At 43.8% G+C, this 22,142-nt stretch overlaps 1 protein-coding gene across 2 annotated transcripts in view; it reads right to left on the bottom strand.

Moving 5' to 3' along the window:
* Positions 1–22,142, bottom strand: part of PLXNC1 (plexin C1) — a 141,333-nt gene that overhangs the window by 78,981 nt on the left and 40,210 nt on the right. For both annotated transcript variants that reach the window (XM_032874229.1, XM_032874228.1), the window contains exons 5-6: positions 7,999–8,113; positions 380–533 (exon numbers count right to left, since the gene is read on the bottom strand). In XM_032874229.1, the coding sequence (XP_032730120.1) occupies positions 380–533; positions 7,999–8,113 (269 nt within the window). The remainder of the gene's footprint in view (positions 1–379; positions 534–7,998; positions 8,114–22,142) is intronic.

The following is a 22,142-nucleotide window of genomic DNA, read 5'->3' as shown; positions in this document are numbered from 1 at the left end:
ACATTAGCTGTTCTATTTTCTCATCTTGTCCAGGGTGTTCCCAGCTTTTCTGATCTCTGAATTACCTGAGCCCTTTGGGTAGGGTCAGCCCAATGGTCTCTAGCTTTACCCCATGGGTGTCTCCAGCACCCCCTTCTGCTGTCATCCTCCACTCACACGGAAGGGGGGATGCTGGAGTCCTAGGAGGAGGGAGAGCCAAGGGGAGCAGCCAAGGGGAGGGGGGTAGGTAGAGCGGGAGGTAGGCAAAGACTGAGTCTATGGGGGAGGGAGGCTAGACACACTCCCTCCCATTCAACTTGCTTCCTGGGCCATCTGTGTTCAGGAGGTTCTCTTGCTTTCTTCACTTACAGACAAAAAAACCAGCCAAAAGTCCACCTACCTTTGTAGGTCACTCTCGTGGGAATGCTGCACGTGCAGGGCTTGCTTGCTGGACTTTTATCCCCGCAGAGCTGCCTGCCCGTGTCGGCGCTCTTCACCGCGCACTCCCACTCCGCGCGCCTGGGAGGGAAGCTTCCCACCACAGTCACTGTAGTCTGTGTGGGAAAGAAGAAGATTCAGGAACCATGTCGTTGTTTCCGTACCCTCTCCATCCATCCTCGAGCCTTACATGAACTCACCCTCTGACATGCCAGACAAGGAGAACTTCTCAGACCGGTGATGTAAAGAAAGAGACGTTTCACCCACTATTTGCTTTGCCCTTCTGTGAATCTCATATTCCTATTCTCGGACCTTTTTTCTGCTCTGTGTGTATTTTTCTTATCAGTTTTCAAGAGAGCTCTGTAGAGATATTAATCCTTATCTGTCATATTTCTGACACATGTTTTCTCCTAATCTCTTTGTCTTGCAACTTGTACATGTGGTTATCTTTTACCCCACACGACGTTTTTATGGCATCATGTTTTTGTCTTGGTTTTAAAGTTATTCCCAAACTTTAGCTTATAGACAAGTATAAAATTGTTCCACCATCTTTGTTTTTTTTTTTTTTTAACTTCTATCTATAACCTATCTGGAAGGTATTTTTAAGTATAGTATGAGATAAGAGTCCATCTTTACTTTTATCCAGATGGTTAATCAGTTATGTCATAACCACTTACTTAAAAAATATCCTCCTTTTCTCACTGACCTGAAATACTGCTTTTGTCATATATTAAATTACCATGTATCTGGAATCTATTTCTGAATTCTGCCCTGTTCCAATTATCTATTGATTTACTTCTATCCTAATGTCAAGCTTTTACTACTGTGATTTTAAATATATTTAACATCTGAAAAGGCAAATATCTATCTTTATTTTTATAATTTTCTTAGCATCTCCTAGACATTGCTCTTCCATATAAATTTTAAGATTATCTTACCCAAACTGGGTGGGGAGACAATGAGTTTAATTGGAATTGTATTAAGTATATGCAACAGTTTTAGGAGATCTGATATATTTGTGATATTAAGTATTCCCATCCAAACACGTGATTTTTTTTTTTTCCATTTGTTTCTGTTTGGGCCAGGGTTTATTTAAGAAGTTGGACCTTGATTTCCTGGGTGTTAAGATACATTTTTCATTTCTTTATTTCTTACTGGTACTGTTATTAGATTATAGTTAAGGAAGGAGACCTATGAAATCTATTTAAAATTAAGGATTCATTTGCAGGCAAACATACAATCAGAGTTTTGGGGGTGGGAGGCTATATGTATGTGTGTGTACACAGATGGAAACAAAGAGAAAACTTTGAAATTTCCCCTAAAGCAACTTCTTCCCAAATGAATTATCTAAACAAACTAAGCAGCCAGTTCTCATGTTGAAAGAGGAAAATTATCCCACCACAAAAAAGGAAATACAGTGTGATGGGATAGAGATGTTAGTTAATGTTACGGTGGTAATTGTATGGCAATAGATCAATGTATCAAACTAACCCATTTTACATCTTAAATTTATACAATGTTAGGTGATTGCATTTCAGTTAAAAAAAAAAAAGAAAATGAAGGTTAGGGGAAAAAAAGGAAATTCAAGGAATTAATACACCAGTGGTGGACTCCTTTGGCAGCGGGTCCATGAAGGGGATCTGGTGGGAAGGTGGGCTAAGCATTAGAAAGACGGGAGCAGGGGAAGTGGTAACTTGCCAGCTATGATGAAGAGCCATAGTCCCAGACACCCTGGGAGGTGTTCATCTTCTGTTACACTTCTGACTTTCACCTGGACTTTCCAAATGGCCAGCTTCAAACTCTGCTGTCTGTTGTCCTTGAATCAGCTTGCTACATCTAATCTAGTCCTGGGGTCAGCACCATCTTTCCATTTTCAAAACATTCTGTTTCTCAGCCATAAAAACTTGCCAGAGAAGGCAAGTTCTTATAATCCAGCCTTAACTAGACTGAAGTCCAACCATCTCTAGCAGACTAGAGCATAGCAACGAAGCCCAGACTACTCCCACTAGCTCACCTCCAATAAATGGCTGAGCTCTCATTCACGCTGCTTTCTTCGACCCAGATGCACACACATCTCAACACATGATCATATATTATCCTGTATGCATACAGGCCTTAAATTTATTTCATTACTCAAATGCTATAACAACAGAATCAGAAATTCTTGTGAAATCAAATTTTCCGTATTTCCTTCCAATTCTCACATGGCTTTTACGTAACCATAATCATTGCATTTATTGGTTCCCTATTTATCAACCTCTTAAAATGCGCCAAGGGCGGTGCAAGGTGTTAAGTGCTTTAGTGAACAAAATAGCTGTGGTTCCTGCCCTCGAAGAGCTTATAGTCTAGCAGAAACATGGGGATGTCACCTTTCAGAAACTGGATGGCCATCTGGTGTGAAGAGATCTCCAAGATGGGATAGAAGCCTGGACTAGGATGGTACAGTAGAGAAGGAAAGAACGGACAGATTCAGGATACCCTTTAGCAGTAGCATGGGGCAGGACGAGAAGTAGAGCATGTGGATATGGAGGATTTGGGTAAGGAAAACGGATGGAAAGAAGTACCGTGTACTGAGATGTGACATACCGAGGGAGAGGCAGACTTTGGGAGGAAAATGCAAGATTTCAATTTTGTTTGACTGTAGTTCAAGATAGTTGTGTAATAATCAAGAGATAGGTCACGTTAGATATGGGCCTGGAACTCAGAGGAGCAATCTGGGCTAGAGATAAAGGAGACAATGAACACAGAGATGAGATATGAAGACCAGGGAGTGGATAAAATGGTCTTTAGAGAAAGTAGAGAGCTAAAGACAGGAAGAGTCCAAACCGGGTCTAAAACAACTCCAGTATTTAGAGTCAAGGAGAGATGAAGCCAGCAAGGGAGGCTGAGGCATGGCCAGAGAGAAGGAAGAGAGCATGGACAGGGTGTGCCAAGGGAGGGAGGGCAATGGGAGAGGAGGTTTCAAGAACACAGCCAACAGACGAAGTAAGAGGAGAACTTACAGTGTCTGTTGGAAGGCTACAAGGAGTTCACTAGTGACCTCAGCAAGAACAGTTACAGGGAACCCTGGAGCAGAAGCCAGGTTGGAGCTGACCTGAAAATAGCAAGTTTTTCCAAGTGCAGTGGAAGGAGAGTGTAGCCAGGGACCTGAAGGTATTTTTGTGTGGGTGTGGATTCCAGGCAAGTAGGGATAAAAAGCTGACACCTGGCTTAATAAACCCGACTGGGGAATCCTTACCAGGTTGACAGCTCCTTCCCCAACTAAGCTGGATAGAGAGAGAATGAAGACACAAAGAGTCAAATGAAATAGAGAGTTTGAATGTCAATTAGCTGGTAATTCCCCCAGAGCCAGAGAGCTTGCTGCACAACATTCTAGCAGGTTGGCAGACCTTATTTTACTTAACCATTCTGCTTATTGCCAAACAGTGTGGTTATTTCCAGGTTTCTCAGTCTACAAAGCTACTGAAATGACATCTGCATGCTTACATTTTTGCTTCTTTCAAGTTACTTCTTCAGAATTTAAAGCCTGGAATTAGCGTTTCAAATAAAATGAATGTACTTATGACTTTTGAAACAGAACAGCAAATTGCTCTCCAAAAAGGCTGTACTAATTGGCATTGCCAATGCCAGATGTTAACATATCTTATCACTTTAATTTGTATTTATTAGATAGCTAGTGAAGTTGAACATATTCCCCTAACTATGTCTAACTCTCTAAACCTCCTCTTGTGAGAATGTAAGCTTTTGCCCACTCTTTGGTGGCCTGGTGTTTATCTTTTTAATTTCTCCTGAATTTAATATCTTGCAATGAATAACTTGCCTGCTGCAAATGTTTTCCTAAATTGTGCTTTAGTTATCTTTCTTGTTGTATATTTTTAAATGACAAGTATATGAATGTTTTCCCTTTGTTATTGCATACTACATTGCTTCAGAGCTAAGAAAATTATACTTCCAATTATCTGATGCCCATTTCTATTTTCTGTTTTTTAGTGTTAGCTTTTTCTATGAATTTCTTAATTAGCTTAAATTTTTATATTTAATGTAAAATGTGAATTAAGTTATGTTTCCATATGGTAAGTCTGTTACCTCAGCCTCTTTTAGGAAATAATTCTTTTGTTCCTTCTTAGTTTATGATATCTGATCTTACAATTTTTACATTTATTTCTGAGCTTTGTAGCCTATTCCCACGATCTATATTCCTACTTTTAAACAAAATCATGGGTTGAGTTATTGTCGCTATCTACAAGTTTATATGGAAATGGTCTAGCTTAAATACATTTCTGTTTTTCCAAAATACATTTTGGATATTCTTGACCAGTTCTTAGTACTCCAGCTGAAATTTATATTACTTTTAAGAAAAAGTCTATTCAAATATTCACTGGGATGACATGAAATCTAGAAAATAGGTTGAGGAAGAAATGACATTTTTATGATATCTTACTGCCCAGATACGTAGTATGTGTCTGGATGTATTCAAGATGTTTTTTCCTAACTTCCAAGAAAATACTTTGTGTGTTTTTGTTTTTATTTTTATTTATGCTTTTTTTTTATTGGTAAGGTTTCCCTATCATGAGTTATAAACAGCTGCAATAGATCACTGTCCCACTAATTACCGTTAGAAAGAACTGTTTAAGGCAAGCTATTACATAGCCCAAATTGCTGTTTTTGGTAGCTGTCTTCAATATGTATCTTCCAGTAAAAGTGATTTTAAAATATAGGGTATACACCTCACCCTTTAAGTTCATGCCTGAGTATTTTGGTTATTGTTGATGAATGGGATCTTTTATTAATTGACCTTAACTCCTTTACCTCACTTGATGTTATTGATATTTGAATGTTTGTTGAACATTTAGCACTTTTATTTTACTTTTAATTAGAGTAATTTTAAAAGCTAATATATTTAGACTTGGAAGATATACAACCACTTCAGATGAGCAAATAGGGATACTTTTTAATCTATTCCTTTCCCATAGCTATATCTTACTTGTCTCTTGTGTTACAGCACCAAACACAACTTTAAAAACAATGCTCGTTGCATCAGTAATGGTGGAATTCCTTGTTTTCAATCTGATTTGTAAAAGAATGTTTCTAGTGTTCCTGCCTTAAGAGTCCTGTTGTTTGTAGGAGATACTTCTAGTTCTATGTCTTTTCTGTTTTTATTAGTGTTAGCCATTTTCACTGATTGTTACAATCTCTTTATAGGTATACAAATGATTTTGCATAATGCAAAAATGGGATGTCACACATCCTTTTTGTGTTTGTGTATGTGAGAATTTCATTTTTCTTTTTTTTTCCCTACTTGTCTCAGCCTTCCCTCTCACCACATCATCAGTCCCGCCATCAGGAGAGCCCATTTTTACGACCTAGTAAGAATTCGTTCATATTTTTTCTTCATGCGCAAATAATTATATAGAGACATAAACATATACAGTAGATCATGCTATATCAATAGCATATCATATATGCTATATGTATCAATAGCATATATTGAGTTTTTGATCAATACAAGATCATGCTACACATACTTTTCTGCATCTTGCTGTTTTTGCTCAACAAAACCTCACGAAATCCCTCCAAGCCAACTGGAATTGCTCCAATTATTTCTTGTTAATGCCGATTCTGTAATGAGGATGAGGATATACAATCTTCTAATTGTTTTGTGTAAAGAGATGATGCTTCTTGGAAGCAGAGGCTCTGCATTATATCAGGGTCTTTCTGGACTCAGAAAGCTACTAGAATGTTACTAGGCATATGATGGGCAGGTAGCCAATACTCTTTGACCCAAGCTATAGACAGCCATCTCTGTAGATCAGGGTCCGTTATTACTTAAATCAACAAAGATCTGGAACTTTCAGGTAAGTCACAGATGACCACAAAAGTAGGAAATATTTTCAGACAATATGACTAAGAGATGGCATCACATGTCTTATCAATGTTATTAAAATAATCAGTCCAAAGTTGGTTTCAAAGATGAACTTTACTCAGATTACTAAATTCTTATCTCCTTTACCTTGAGAGCAATGGTAGCTGGAGAGCGAGGTAATGGTTGTGTGGGAAGCTTCTACAGGGATTTGGGTAAACCACAGTGGGACTTGGGTAGAGAAGAAAGCACTAGTGGTTGTCTGGGTGGTAAATATTTTTTGCAATGTTCCAAACTAGATAGACATGGTGATTAGTTTATACCAGCGAACCCAAAGATTGGTAAGCAAATTGCATAAGCAGCATCTTTCATACAATGAACAAGCTACTTTCTCTTACTACACTGAGCTGAAGTAGCACCCTTAAAATTTTCAAAATCATTTTTAAAAAATCTTGCATAATCTTAACCATTTATCAGAGCCCTGGGTGTATTCAAACATCATGTTTTTTTTTTTTAATCATTCTCTATCAGCACCAAAGTTAGCTATTTTTCAGACTGATAAGAGAAAAATTTGACCACACCTATGCTGAGATACCTAAGCATGTTCTTCACACAATTTTTTCAGTCTGACTCAGGGCTGGTGGAGTATTGGATGAAAGCTTTGAAAGTTCTTTTTTCACGGCCTCCCCCCCACCCCAACCTGCCGGAAGACAATAGAAAGTGGTAACAGCCAAATAACTTTAAATCTGTAAGTTCTGATCAGTTATGACTTGAAAGCTTTATTCTTTTATTATTTATCACTCATTAAATGCTTTGGCTCTCCTTTATTAAATGTTAAATCATCTTAAGTGGTATGGTTATTGCTATTTGAAATGGCAAAGTGTACAGGAAAAGAGAAAGTGGCCCATTTCCTTGTTAATGTGGCATTCAAATAAAACAGAGCGAGCTCGACAGACAGGTCAACTGGCTGCTGATGGGGACTCTGTACAATTATTCATAATACAAGAACTATAATTAGGGAGAAAATGTCTCCTTACAGCACTGCTGAGATTACAAGGCAGGAATTCCATATTCCCGTAGGGCATGGACGGTGCATGAACGAGATGTTTGAATCATATGCTTCTCATTGAGTCCTTTGTCTTGGCCAGTGACAGGGCGGAGGGACTGCCAATGGTGGTATGGCCATAACAAGAGCCCACTGGCTTTCCAAGGGACCCCACTTGCAATATTCACTGGCCGTGGTGGTTTCTTGCCCTCTCTCCCGGTACTGCTTAAAGCCATGTATATAAGACAGTTACCAGGAGAAGCCTGCATGAATTAGGGGAAGGACCATAAAATAACATTCTATCCTTAAGTCACATTTAAGTAATCTTTTTGACCATGAATCTGCACTTTCTTCTTTTTTTTAAACAATACATTTTTCTACTACATTAATAGTTCGTTGTTTTTTTTTCTTTAAATTCAATGAATAAGGGTAGTCTTCAGCTCTACAAGACAACAGACTCCATGAGGGCAGGCTCACCATCTGTCTGTTCTCTGCTATTTCTCTAGCATCTCGCCCAGAATATGGCATCTGCCAGGCATTTAGTATTAGTAACTAAATGAATGGACTCTCCTAACTAAGCTTCTTTAATGCTAGAAGATATTTCACACACAGAAGGAAGTTAGCATCAGTTGTGCAAAATGAGACAACAGAGACAAATTATAATCTTTCCTCTTACCTTATCTTTACTGCTTCGAAATAGGTTAATTTGAGGGCAATTTTTAGCTCCCGACGAAATATCCAGCCAGTTTTCATGGTTCTCTGGGTGTACACAATCTTCTTTAAAAGTACACCTATCCAAAAAAGGAAAAGGCAACAAAACAGCAACCCCACACATGCATTAGTTAAAGCTTCTCATACTTGGCTTCAGTACAGAATGGCAGGCTCTGTGCAGAGGGTTATTGATTTTGAGTGAGAATGGGAACGTGATGCTAAAACCATGAAAAGCAATGGGACCAGAGCAGAGCATTTTTTCCATCATGTCTACAAGCAGAAAACCAATGCAGAAAACACGCTGAACTTTGGCTCTTGTGGCCTCTCTCGGGATGACATCATTAAACACACCCAAAGCACATCCTCTCATGGATTCTAAAATTAAAGAGCTCCCTTCGAGAAAAACCTGGGTGCAAAGGACAAGTCCAAGAAAGGGTTTACATATTATATAAATTTTAGGTCTGGGGCTCATTCCCAGAATCTCAACCTACTGTGGGAATCTTTCTGTTATTAAGATACTAATAAGGCCATCTTGTGCTTTGTAGTCTGAGAATTAAATATATATATTTCGAGGGCAGAGTCTTCCCAAGAATGTGATAAGCCATTCTATAACCATCTGCTACAAAGCATTTATTTAGACAGACACCCAATTATATAGAAAGATATGGGGACAACACTTTCCAGGGCCACTTTCCCAAGTCTGTCAGCGCAGAGGATGTCCCAAATAAATCTTAAGCTGTGGTTGGGGCCAAGTCCTCTAATAAACATGACCGGGAGCTAAGGGGCGGTGGGGTGGGGTGCACTCCTTTGCTGGCTGTCTTGGCCACTCTAGGTCACGCTCACTTGGGAGCTCCTGCCTCACTGGAAGGGCCAGCAACCTGACAAAAAGAAGGAACAGCAAGGGCCGTGTTATGTTCAAAAGCCTTGAACTCCACAACTGTTCTATTGGATAATATCAAGAGACCAGAACATCCCTGTTATCTAAGCCTCCTCAAGGCCTGAGGTTAAAATGGAGGGGTTGAGGAGATCCAGCAACCGTGAGTTTGAAAAGAAATGGAAAATTCATGAATCACAAGATCGAAAAGCAGCCAAGTGATAAAGGCATTCATCTGTGGGGAGTCCCTCCAAGGGTCAGAGAGGGGCGGGATGTGGTCCCTGAAAGGGCATCAGACTTCACAAGCATTTTACTTCCTCTTCTTCCTCTCCTCTCCTTTTTCAATTTGTACGAATGTAGGCCCCATGGCTTCATCTCTGAGCTCTGTGCTGATTTGAATATGACAAAAATAGAACAGGAAGCCAGTGAGTTTCATTAAGCATCATCCTCGGGCACAGTACTTTGAGCAAGGGTTGGGGAACCCTGTTTGCTGGGAGCACATCTGCGTCCAAACTCCCCTACGTCTGTGTGGGCTCCTTCTCCAATGTCCTGACCATGGGGATTTTCATCAGCACTTTTCCAAAGCCATCAATTCCTCCGACCCTTGATGGCTAGCTCGTCCGTCACGGACATTAAGTTCAAATTAAACGGCCTGTCGGTATCAGGGAGCATTTGCCACTGAGGGATGAGTGTGGCTGGATTGAAAAACAGGATGACGGAGCTGGTTTCTTATTCTATGTTTGAAAGGGGTTATGACTGTCAAAAGTCCCAGCCTCTCCTGGGCACTCTGGTTTGTCTAAGGCTCTGTCTGTTTGAAAACAAAACAACAAAAAGCCCGTTCTGGAGAGACTGGAGTACAAATATTGTCATGGGCTCTTAATGCCTGGAAGTCAAGGCCTAAGGCTGCCAAAAAAACAAGTGCAAGATATTTCATACAAATAGTGCTGTAGTGTGCCAATTTGTAGGCAGAACACAGTAGTGCCACTGAGTTATCACCCCCCCCCCCACCGCTTTGCTGAACTCCTATAGCATTTCTTGTCGGAACTACACATTTTGGTATTTAATCATATGCTGTGTTGAATTACAACTTAACTGTTTCATATGTTGCTGTCATCTCCCCCCACCCCCAAGTAAGCGCTAAGCTCCTCAAAGGAAGGGAGAATGACTTTAAGATTTCTTCTACAAATCCCTCAGGGTCTGGCAGCACGATATGCAAATACTGGGGTCTCAATAAATATTTCTGAGTGGACGGATGAACTATGAAATCTCTATAGGTCCTCTCTGTGGGTGCTTTTTCTTTCCAAAATTTTCTTCTAATTTATGTCTGACTCTTCCTTATGACAAAGAGACTGTTTTTAATAGAAGCTCAAAGTTCCAATCTGGGGCCAGAGAGGAAAGAGATTAGGAGTTTCCAGTTTATCTTTGGGGGGAAAAAAAAGAAAAAATACATAGCCAACCTTTTAGTTCCCATTTTGTACAAGGTAGAAACAAAATCTAACCATATTAAGCAACTAACATAAGTTTCTTGCTTCTAAAACACCTCTGAAATTTCTAAACTCCCATTTCTTGCTTCTCGCCAGTAAAAATAATAAATTTTAAAAAATGAAATAGCAAACCGTGACACCAAGAATGTACAACCAGATGGTCAACCAACAACAGCATCTTATTACTTCTCCAATATTGCAGATTATAAAACCTTCATGACAGCACGTTACCCACACATTCACATTTCTTCAGGAGCGGGAGATCTTATAGCCCCCACATTTGAATAAAATAAAAGCAGTTATTTTGAAATTATCCCCTCCTATGTATCACAAAAGCAATGGTCAGGTGGTGTAGACACTTAAACCTTTGCCCAAATGAAATTAAAACCTCGTGGTCAGACACAGCTCTCTGTGAGGCTGTTCCTCAGTGACGTGCTCTCAGGTTCGCTGATCTCTTAAGTGGCTTCATTTCAATTTCTTCAGGCGACAGATAAGGGGACAATGGGATTTGGATTAGACTGGGCATGGCAGGCAAATGACACATTTGCTTCCCTTCCTCTGTGTTACCGCTCAGGCCCCATCCTCTACTGAGGGTCTCCCCGGAAGCCCTAAGACTCCCAGTCACTGTTCTCTTTTTCCAGTCCTTATTTCCATCTGATCTCATGCCTACACCATAAGGCCAATATGTAGACATTCGCCTGCTTGCAAATCAGGAAACACTGAAGAACACAAAACAAAACCCAAACCAAAAATTTTTTAAAAACAGAAAACCATTTTCTTTAGGTGAAAAACACAGTACATGGAACTACCTTAGTGAAAAAAAATAGTTAAGAAGGCTTAGTCTGATTAGTTTCTATGAAATCTGCTGTAAAGCTTCATCTATTCAAAACAATAACAGAGGGGCGCCTGGGTGGTTCAGTTGTTAAGCCTCTGCCTTTGGCTCAGGTCATGATCCCAGGGTCCTGGGATCCAGCCCCGCACTGGGCTCTCTGCTCAGCCGGGAGCCTGCTTCTCCCTCTCCCACCCCCCTGCTTATGTTCCCTCTCTCGCTGTGTCTCTCTCTGTCAAATAAGTAAATAAAATCTTTGAAAAAAAAACCCACAAAACATAACAAACAAACAAACAAAAACAAAACAAAACAATAACAGACCACGACGTTGCCCACTCAACTATATGAGTGCATGAACCAGCCCCTCCGTCTCCCCCCAACTCATGACAAAACTATGTTCAAAACCCATCCAGGCTTCAACTCTTGAACAGAAAGGTCCCAGGCACTTGTTTCTAGGTTTGCTCTTCAGAATCCAGAAAGTACTTTTTTTAAAAAAATTTATTTGACAGACAGAGATCACAAGTAGGCAGAGAAGCAGGCAGAGAGAGAGGAAGGAAAGCAGGCTCCCTGCTGAGCAGAGAGCCCGATGTGGGGCTGGATCCCAGGACCCTGGGATCATGACCTGAGCTGAAAGCAGAGGCTTTAACCCACTGAGCCACCCAGGTGCCCCCAGAGAGTACTTTTATAGTATGGGTTTGCTTCCCAAGTTCGTGGAAATCTGTCTAAACTCAAATATCAGTGAGTAACATGCCCAGCATGCACCTGTCCCATCCCAGGCACTGGCCTGCATGCTTATAGGCCGCACTCCCACGTTAGTCCTCCCAACCACCTCCTTCTTAAGGCATGAAATAGAGGCTCGGGGAAGTGAGATAATGTGCCAACGTCACACAGCCACAAGCGACAGAAACCTGCCTACAGAGCCACCCACTTGGTCACCCATCTGCGCGGCCTCCTATGAACCTTAACTACCCACTTAATAAGGTGTGAAAGGGTAAAGACATTCAGGGTGCCTGCTGGCTTCCTGGGGCCTCAACAGGGGTGGGGGAGGGTGGGGCTGGGCCAGGATGAGTGCCCCGGGGACTGACATTAGAGAAGGTCAGGCAGAGTCTCCAGGTTGAAAGGACAGCAAGGACTTGAGGGGGATAGGGGGATTCTGAGAGGCCTCTGATTTTCATCTATCCCTAGCCCTAAACACAAAACATCCATCTACAGGTTAAAATCCCAGGAGTCCCCCAATTTACAAACCTATTGTGCCCGCCCCCCACCATTTTGCTTGTTACCCATCTGTCTGTAATATGGACTACATCTTTCTCCCCACAGAAATAATGTTATAAACAGTGATTAGGTCCCCGGTTTAGCCCACAAAACCTATTTATCCATAATGTAACTTCAAGGCTGTACATTTGCAATAAAGAGTAGCAGGAAACAATGCGACTGCGGCCATTTGCATCGTATAACAGTTTTCTCCTACCTTACAGATTTGTATTTTTGCTCAGCTGGTAGTCTGGGAACACTGCCCAGCTGGATCGACTTTTAAATTTATTACTACACTATTATATTTATACATTATTTCTGGTTTTTTAATGGGTAGGATTTAAATTATTAATTGTCTTCATGCCAGCATAAAGAACAGGGAGACCCACCTCTGAAAAAAAGAAAAAAAAAACCTGAAGTTCCCAGGCAGATAAAATGCCTGTGGGCTGGGGAACCTTGGAATCTGACTCTATCAGGCCAGAAAATCTCTCTCTCTTTTTTTTCTCGTTCAGTGAGAGGTTATTGGTCCTTACCACGACATCTCAGCTACCAAGGTAAATGTCACATACATGACTGCTGTTAAAAACTTGTAAAATGGGGCACCTGGGTGGCTCAGTGGGTTAAAGCCTCTGCCTTCGGCTCAGGTCATGGTCCCAGTGTCCTGGGATCAAGCCCCGCGTCGGGCTCTCTGCTCAGCGGGGAACCTGCCTCCTCCTCTCTCTCTGCCTGCCTCTTTGCCTACTTGTGATCTCTATCTGTCAAATACATAAATAAAAATCTTAAAAAAAAAACCTTGTAAAATAATATAAAAATAAATGGAAGGCTACTTTTCTCTAGTCACCAAATGAAGCAGTATAATCAATACTACAATAAGCAAAAAGCTTCAGACCCACAATTCAGGTGTCACTGAAGTTACTTACCATAGTGTTTGTAAATATGAGTTTTAAAAGTTAAGTGACAGATACCAAATCCCTGAAAAACTAGGATAAAAGTGAATTTTGGCACGTAAGTGAGCTCTTCTGTCATTAGTATTTGACACCCTGGGACCATGGAGGCCTTTTCTCACCTACTCTCGGAGTTATGACTATCCAACTAGGTCAGCAGCACGCCAGAACACTTCATAGTTTACAATCTTTGAGTTAACACTTCCCTTTTGAGAAGCCCAAAGAGCAACCCAGAGCTTATTACTGTGCAAAAATTGCCTCAAATCCTAACAGAATTTAAGAGGGATTTTTTTCTTGTGCCCCGCAGGGTACAGTATCCTGGCCTCAGTTCAGAGAGGGCCCCAGGGCTCAGATGGTGCCAACTAGACACCTTGCCAGCAGCCCCTCCCTATTATGATCCCTTTCCTAGGACTTCGGCCTCCTTCTTCCAGTCAAAAAAAGAAAAAAATCCCACATCAACACGTAAACTATCCCATAACTTGCACGACTTCAACATTATCACATTCACTCCTTGCTGACAGAAAATGTAAGCTGCTAATAACAACATTGGCAAAAAAACATGGAAACCCCTGGAGGACTTCTGCCTGTCCCCAAGGATCTACCACACCTGAGTCTCTGCTGGGTCCCGGACATTCACTCCGAATGTCAAAATCCACAGCACAGTGTCATGGCCCTTCTTCTGGAGACAGCCTAGGACCCTGTCCTTCCTCTAGGAGCCCCCAGGGGAATCAGGTGGACCTTAAACTTCCCACTCAGAACCCACAGGTGCCCGAAGGGGCATGGTGGGGGAGGAGGCATCCTCCCTGCCTCCATCCTCAAAAAGCCCACTCTGAAATAGAATCCTGAAATAGAAACTTTGAACTCAGAAATGTAACTTCTACTTCCTGCCGCTCTACTTTCAGCAGCATCCCCTAATCTAATTGTTCGCCAAAAGCAGACAGTCCCTGATAACTAAATACCAGGTAATTGGCTTGAATGTGGGGTTGGTGTGACCTATTCCAAAGATTCTATACTGATATCATATCAGAAAACTTTTAACAAGAAAACGATCCAGCCTTTCTCTCAGGGAGCAGGAGGCTGTGTCCATACCGGGGGGGAATGTTTGGCTCCAAGAGCATCCCAAGGTCTTCTGCTAAGGGATTTCAAGCAGATGCCTGCATTTTTAGGAAAGGCACAGAGGAAGAGCTAGGTGGTCCCCAAAATATGGGGGCTCTTATTTGACATCATCAGTCCAAGAGATGAAGAAACCAAACTCGACTAAATAAAAGAGAATAAGATGGCCCCCCGGGGCAAACTACACGCTGAATCCAGGCCCCCATAGTCAGGAAAGGGGAATGCCAAAACACCAGATCCAAATAATGTGCTGGGGAAGCCGAAAAATTGGACCTCCGTCACTGGAGCCAAAAGATAATCTACATGATCAAATTATGCTAATTCCAGAAGCAATTTAGAAGACTTTTTTTTTTTTTAAATAAAATGAAACCATCTCACATGCTAGGGCCACCTTCTTTCACGTGATGTGATTCATTTATTCTTCATAACAAACCTATGAAGTAAGAACGATCATTGGCCCTGCTTTACAGATGGGTGAAACTGAGGTATAGAAGACACCATATTGCTTTCCCAAGGTCACAGGGTTAGCAAGCCGAGTGCCTGAGACATGAAAACCAAGCAGTGTCATTTCCTACATCTGTGGTCTCATTTATACGCCTCTATGGCCTCGCACAGAAGCTAACACTTACTGAGCTCTTCCTACAGGCCAGGCATTGCTCCTGGGGCTTCCCAGAAAGTAACTCACTGATCCTCACAACCACCTCAGGAAGTAGACATTATTATTATTGGCTCCCCTGCAAGGATGAGGAAACGGTGAGGCAGAGTGGTCAGGTGGCCCGGTGTGAACCTCAGCAGTCTTTACTCCTGCGCCAAATTCCTCAAAGTTTCCAAGGACTTCCCAGGATAATGGCATCATAAATGCCAAGATAAAAGTCAACAGGTCCTCCTCGAGCATGGGCCATATAGGAAAATATAGGTTTTAGTCACTTCTCAGAAAACCTGTGTTCTTTGGGTTGTTCTGGGGGTATCTAAAATAGGGTCCTGTTGTTAAGAGGTTTGGGAGACACTGGGCAAATAAAATTAAACTAATGTCTCTACTGCAGGACTTCTCAGAGCCTTGGCTATACTGGTGTGCTTTGTAACTTTCCAAGACAGACATGAATGATGCAACATCTTCCAACTTTTTTAGAAGTTCTCATCATGCACACTGGGAAATACTGCCTGAACTTGGTTAATGAACAGTAATTCAAATAGTGGATCAAATTAGAAAATTTGGGTCTTCCTTGGCTTTTTTTCTCAACTCTCGGATTCAGCTGGTAATGACCTATTAATTCTAAGCATTCCTCTATGTTATCTCCTACATTCTACCCTCATCCATCACCTTATAGCTGGGCTCCTACCTTCCCAACTCCAGTGCCTCCAATCAGCCTCCATACAGACATCTAGGTCATTCTCAAGCACAGAGCTGATCATAGCACTTCCTACTTAAAATAACCTTCAATGGCACTCTTTTGCCAGCATCGAACTCCTCTTCCTATGGGTCTTTTATGACCAGGAGCCTAGAACACACATTTCCATGGTCATGTCTCTACCCTGGCACTAGTATCTAGCTCCTGCCTTCTTCTCCAAACTCATCCCTAGGCAACTCTGGATTGATGAGTCTGTCTATTTGATTAACATGTATAGTGCAAACACGCCTGGCCGTCCCTAGCATATGCTGCTCCCACAGCCCCCAGAGTGCCCTTGAGCCTGCAGTATACTTGGTGAAATGGTGTTCCTTATTCAAGGCGAGTTCAATGTCACTTCCTCCATGATGTATGCCCAAGCTCCAGGCAAAGCAGTAGCTCTCTCCACTGTGTTCCTGTGGCACCTTACATGTGCTCCAGGTGTATACAGCACATCGCATTCACGGCTAATTGCCTGTCTCTCCCACTAGACAGCAGGTCCCCCAAGGGAAAGACCCACCTCATTCACCTTGGCCCCCCAGGACCTAGTGCCGTATTTGGCATTCGCACCACAAATATTTACTGAGCACCCACCAGACACCAAAGACCATAGTTGGCACTGTGGACACATTAATGTATCAACCCATTAGAGTCCCCCTACTAATGAGTTTACATTCCAGCGAGACAATAAACAGTAATTTAAAATAATTTTAAATTAAGGTAGGTCTTCTGCAGAAACCAAGAATGTGGCACAGAGGAATTACTTCAGATTGGCCAAGAAAGGTGACATTTCAGTTCAGAGGTCTAGGATGAAAACTATTGAGTCACATCAAGAATAATGGGAACAGCATTCCAGGGAGAGGGAACAGCATGTTCCACTTAAAGCTTGGAACTCTGTCCTCTGCGAGGAATTGACTAAAGAACAGACTGGCTAGCACACAAAGGGGAGAATGCTTCTGCCAGTTACACGCCAGTGTCGCGGCAAGTCACGTGCCCCCTCTGTGTCTTGGGCTGTCCACCTGCAGAAATGCAGATATTAATGGTTTCTACCTCATGGGATTGTTAGCAAAATGTGCATCTATTTAACTGAGGCTTACAATACCTCCTCAGTATATAGTAGTCATTGTTGTGATATTTATTACTCGGGCAAGTGAAACAGACTTTACGCAAACATTTGGATGACATTAAGCTACGCAAACACAAAATGGTAATGACGAGGCAGGGATCCGGGCAGTGGGGCTCACCGGACAGCCCACCGGCATTGCTCACATGTGCTGGGTCAACATGCAGCATACCTTTCCTCCATAAGGAGGCAGCCCCAGTTCAAGGCTTCTTGGAGGATTCTCAATCACAATGTGCCTTCCTCCCAAGACGAAAGGGCTCTCTGGGGTCTCCCCAGCCTCGAGCACCCCCTAGGAGCCCTTTCTGCGATGTATGGACAGTATTGGCTTGGTGTACGCTTTCCGCCCTAACCTGTAAGCTTCTCTGGGCCAGAGCCTCATTCGTCGCTTTTCCCCAAGGGCCTTGTTCAGGGCCTGACCCACAGCCCGTATGCAACAAGCGTTAGCTGAACTGAATTAAGAATTCAATTTTAAAGTGACTAAAATTCTTGACTATGTCTCCATGATACTGGCATAAGTTGTTTCATTGATTTTTGTTCACTGGGCTGGCCTGTTAACTGGCCTGGTGGAAAACCAGCCTTTGTCTTGAAACTTGGAGCTATTCAGCACACATAAAACACATTTGCAGACTGAAACCCTCACACAAAAGGGATCTGTAGCCTGCACCCCATGTGGTTCTTTTGTGGGTGATGAGTTTACTGAAGATGGCATTTTTTTTTAACTTCCAAACACAAACCACGAGCTGAAGAATTTAAGGGAGGGGTTTTTAAAATACATAACATGGAAATAAACATGGGAAAAAGGTGCCTTTTGAGTCAAGAAGATCTGGGTTCAAAGCTGCTCTGCCCCCACATGCCTTTGCCACTCTGGGCCTCCATTTCCCCACTGGGAACACAGGTGGCCCCTCTTCCTGGGACAAATACCTGGGACAAATGCCTATCAGAAACAGTCCCCTCTCTATATAGCCAAACATAAGAACCTAAGCTTTACAAAACATTACAAAAGCAAAAACATGAAAGGTCGCCTGGAAGGCTTCCAAAGAAGATGGGAACATTGTGTTTGAAGCTGGAGAAGGTGCTGGGAACAGGACATCTTCTAGGTCACAGAGACAAGTGAAAACATTTGAGGAATTTTTAAAAGCCAATCAATACATACTTATGAAAGTGCCTGCTGCCTGAGATAAGGTCATTTCAAAAAAAAAAAAAAATCTATTCCATTAAAACATGTATTTACTAAAAGGGGCGTTCCTAATGGTCCTTGTTCCAAGTCAGAGAACATCAATTAAAGAGATGGTGTGGGTAAGCAGTTTCTTTGGACCTCAGCGGCCAGCACTTCCAAATAAAACTGGCTTCTGAGTAAGGTGAGCCTTCTCCCTGCGTCGACCTCTGTCAGCTCTCAGGGTACCAAGAGCTGTGCCCCTCGATGATTTCATCCCCTCTCCACCTTCTGCTTTGAAAGGATTAGGATTTGTTCACAGCTCCTAACAGTGGAGGTGATGAAGAAGAACCCAGGGGATCTGGGTTCACCTGAGACCCCCCTCCACTGTGAGAAGGCCCCCAAATCCCTTTCAGCATTCTCGCTAACCCAGATGCACGGGCTGGGCCTCGGCCAGGCTAGTTCAGGACTGCCCCGAGGTCCAGAAGCATATTCCTCTTTACTCCCCACTGTTTCCACCCCACAGACAGTTTTCCTACTTGCTTCTACACAATTAGTCGGCACACTGGGTCCTCACCCAAGAAGGAGGGGCCACCGCCAGATCCCATGATTACCATGATTGCTGTCATTTGCACCGCACTGGACCATCAAGGAGGGTCACTGTCCAGGCTGCAAGCACGAGGACACACCCCGGATCAAGAGGAGAGGGGGAGCAAACACAGAATGAGAGCAACCTGTCTGAAACTCTCTTCTTGGCCACTCGGCTGGCAGTGGCCATACATACCCATGAAGAGGGACATCTCCAGAGCTCTAGTCTTGGCTCAGACATGTCCTTCCAGTGAGGCCTTCGGGGACCACTCGGGTTCCAACGGCAACCTCCGGGGCCTCCAGCCAGCAGCCCCCTACCCTTGTCCTCTGCTGTATTTTTCTTCAGAACACTGATCACCATCTGACATGCTCTCTCTTTCTTCACGCTCACACGGTCCCTCTTCCCTCATGTGGTGAGTTGAACCACATCCCCTCAACATTCACATCCACCCAGAACCTCAGAAGGTGACCTGATTTGAAATGAAGGTCTGTGAAGATGTAATGCAAGGATCCCAAGAGGAGATCCTCCTGGATTTAAGGTACCCAATGACTGGCACCTGGAAAAGAGAAAGTGGGGGGAGGTCTGGAGGCACAAAGAGGAAAAGCTCACGTTATGAGAGAGCCAGGAAACACCAGGAACCCCCTAAAGCTGGGAAAGGAGAGGGAGCTCTCCCTCTTCGAGCCCTCAATTTTGGATTTCTAGGTGAGGCAATGCATCTGTGGTGTTGTAAGCCACTGACATTGTGGTCCTAGGCTAAGGCAGCCTTAGGAATGCAACACCTCATCAGAAGGACCTCCACAAGGACAAAGACTCACGGCTGTGCCATTCCCCACGGGAGAATCCTAGTGCTTCGACCGGCAGTGGCCACACATTAGGTTCTTGACAGATAACCTGCTAACTGAAAGCATGGATGCTTACACTTTGAAGGTGGAAGCCTTTCTACAAGTCAGGTTGGCTGAGTTCTGTCCTCTTTGTTAGGCAGAGCCAGTCATCCACCAAGGGTCTGTTTAGACCAGGCTCTTCCCTCTACTGCCACTGCCACAGGGACAATGTCCCTTCCTTGTTCCCCTTCCCTTTCCCTACAGTGGTAGGTGAAGGCACTGACTCTGGAGACCGAGCTAGGTTCTGCTACCTGTGCAACCCGACATCAGTGGAACCCGCAAAGACACCCACGTCTCCATCCCTGGGACCTGGGCATATGTTCCCCCGCACGGCTAAAAGGATTTTGCAGATTAAGGAACTCAAGATGGGGAAATTGTCTTGGATGATCTGTGTGGACCCAAAGTAGTCACAGGGGGATCAAGCGGAGGCAGGAAGGTCAGAGTCAGAGAAGGGGACATGACGATGGAAACAGATTTCAGAGCCCGAGAGATGTGAGGGACTATGTTGCTGACTTTGAAGACACAAGAAGCAGCCATGGGCTAAGGCGGGCAGTCTCCCCCAGAAGCTAGAAAAGACAAGGACACGCATTCTGCCTCCGGCCTCCAGAGGAAACACCACCCTTTCATCACCTCGGTGGTAGCCCAGGGAAACCCACGGCAGACTTCTGACTTCCAGAACTGTAAGGCAATAAATGTCTGCTGTTCTAAGCCACTAAGGTTGTGATCCTTTGTTACCGCAGTAGTGGGAAAGGAACATACAACCTGAGGCTGTTTCCTCCTCCCTAACGCGGGGATCATTCTTGTACTGACTTCACAGGGCAGCAGGAGGACTACGTGTACAGGGCACGGGGCGCAGGGCACAGTGTCTGGTATAGAGTGAACACGTCCCCCCACCCACCCATGCAGAGTTGGCCTGGAGTCGGGGCAGGCTTCTTGGGGGAGGCGCACTGCGACTGTGTCCTGAAGGGTCCCGTGGGCACACCCCAGGGGCTCCTCTATGGAAAGACCTCAGTGGGTATCTCTGTCACATACTGTCCACCGCTCAGGTCAGAACGGCCGCAGGAATGCTGACCTCGCAAGAGTGTGCTTGTGGGTTGCCATGCCCCAAGGGTTACCTTGGTCGAGTTTTTGAGCAGTCACAGCTTATAGCCCATAGAGTTGAAAAATGGCCGGGGAGGCTTGAGGAGAGAATGTCTCTTGGAGGAGCGAGGGCAGGCCAACCCAACACAGGACAACGGTGTAAGGAACTGGATAGGGCCGTAAGCCAATCCTGTAACTCTTTTTTGCTTGTTTATTTGTTACTCCAGGCTACTGGGGACAAATTCGTTTAGCAGTCACATTTCTGTTTTTCTCTCTTATATTCAAAATCCCCTCTGGTACCCCCATGCCTTCAGGAAGGCTGACTGTGGGACTGGCCAGAGAGCCCCGTTGTCATGCCAGGTCAAGGAATGATCTACCAGCAGCGGCTGGTGGGGGCTGCTCAAAGGTTTCCCATGTGTCTACATGGAAGAAACCTGTAGAAGAATATGGGCGAGTGTCAGGCTTACACGAATCATCCAGAGGCACTAAGACACCCTTTAGTTCACGTGCCTGCTGACTAGCAGCCTTACCCTACACAGTCCCTGTGCAGAGTGGGGCACAACAGCGTGGGACAAAGAAGAAGCCTGGCCTTTCCTGCACAGCCCGTTTTCTGAAGAGGACCCAGCCCTGATTCCCTTATGTGACTGGGACCAGAGCAAGCAGCACCCCATGGTGGTGCTGGGACAGGTGGGAAGTGCATGAAAGCTGGAGAAGGAGCGGCCAAGTGGATGACTCAGGAGGAGACGGGAGATAAGCTCGTTGGTTATGAGACAGACATGCCAAAGGACAGTGGAGCCTGGAAGGTATGCGGCTGGGGAGTCTGATGAAGCTGATGCTTGGGGTAGTGATGGACCCTGCCATCAGGATGATGTTTTTATTATTTTTTTATTTTTTTAAAGATTTTATTTATTTATTGGACAGACAGAGATCACAAGTAGGCAGAGAAGCAGGCAGAGAGAGAGGAGGAAGCCAGCTCCATACTGAGCAGAGAGCCCGATGCGGGGCGCCATCCCAGGACCCTGGGATCATGACCTGAGCCGAAGGCAGAGGCTTTAACCCACTGAGCCACCCAGGCGTCCCAGGATGATCTTTTTAAAACACAAAGATGATGCTGTCCTCTGCTGAAAGCCTTTTCACGGGTCTCCAGAACCCCCTAATATGCAGTCCACACTCAGGGCCCTTCACACCCTGGTCCCCCCCAACCCCCCATACCCTATGGCTTCTAGGGCTACTATCCAGCCTGTCACTCCCTCAGAAGACCGCTCCCTATCCCGGATCCTCTAAGATGCCTTCTGCTCCCTGTTCCCTTGGTGAAAGTCTACTCGGGCTTCAGGGCCTCATTTTTGGTTTAATCTTTTTTTTTTTTTTTTTTTTTAAATTTACAATCTAGTTAGTTGACA

The sequence above is a fragment of the Lontra canadensis genome, unplaced genomic scaffold (genome assembly GCF_010015895.1).
Source record: "Lontra canadensis isolate GAN:19392208 unplaced genomic scaffold, GSC_riverotter_1.0 scaffold52, whole genome shotgun sequence".
NCBI lineage: Eukaryota > Metazoa > Chordata > Mammalia > Carnivora > Mustelidae > Lontra > Lontra canadensis.
Note: the sequence above shows the minus strand (reverse complement) of the source record. Positions and strands in the feature narration are given on the sequence as shown.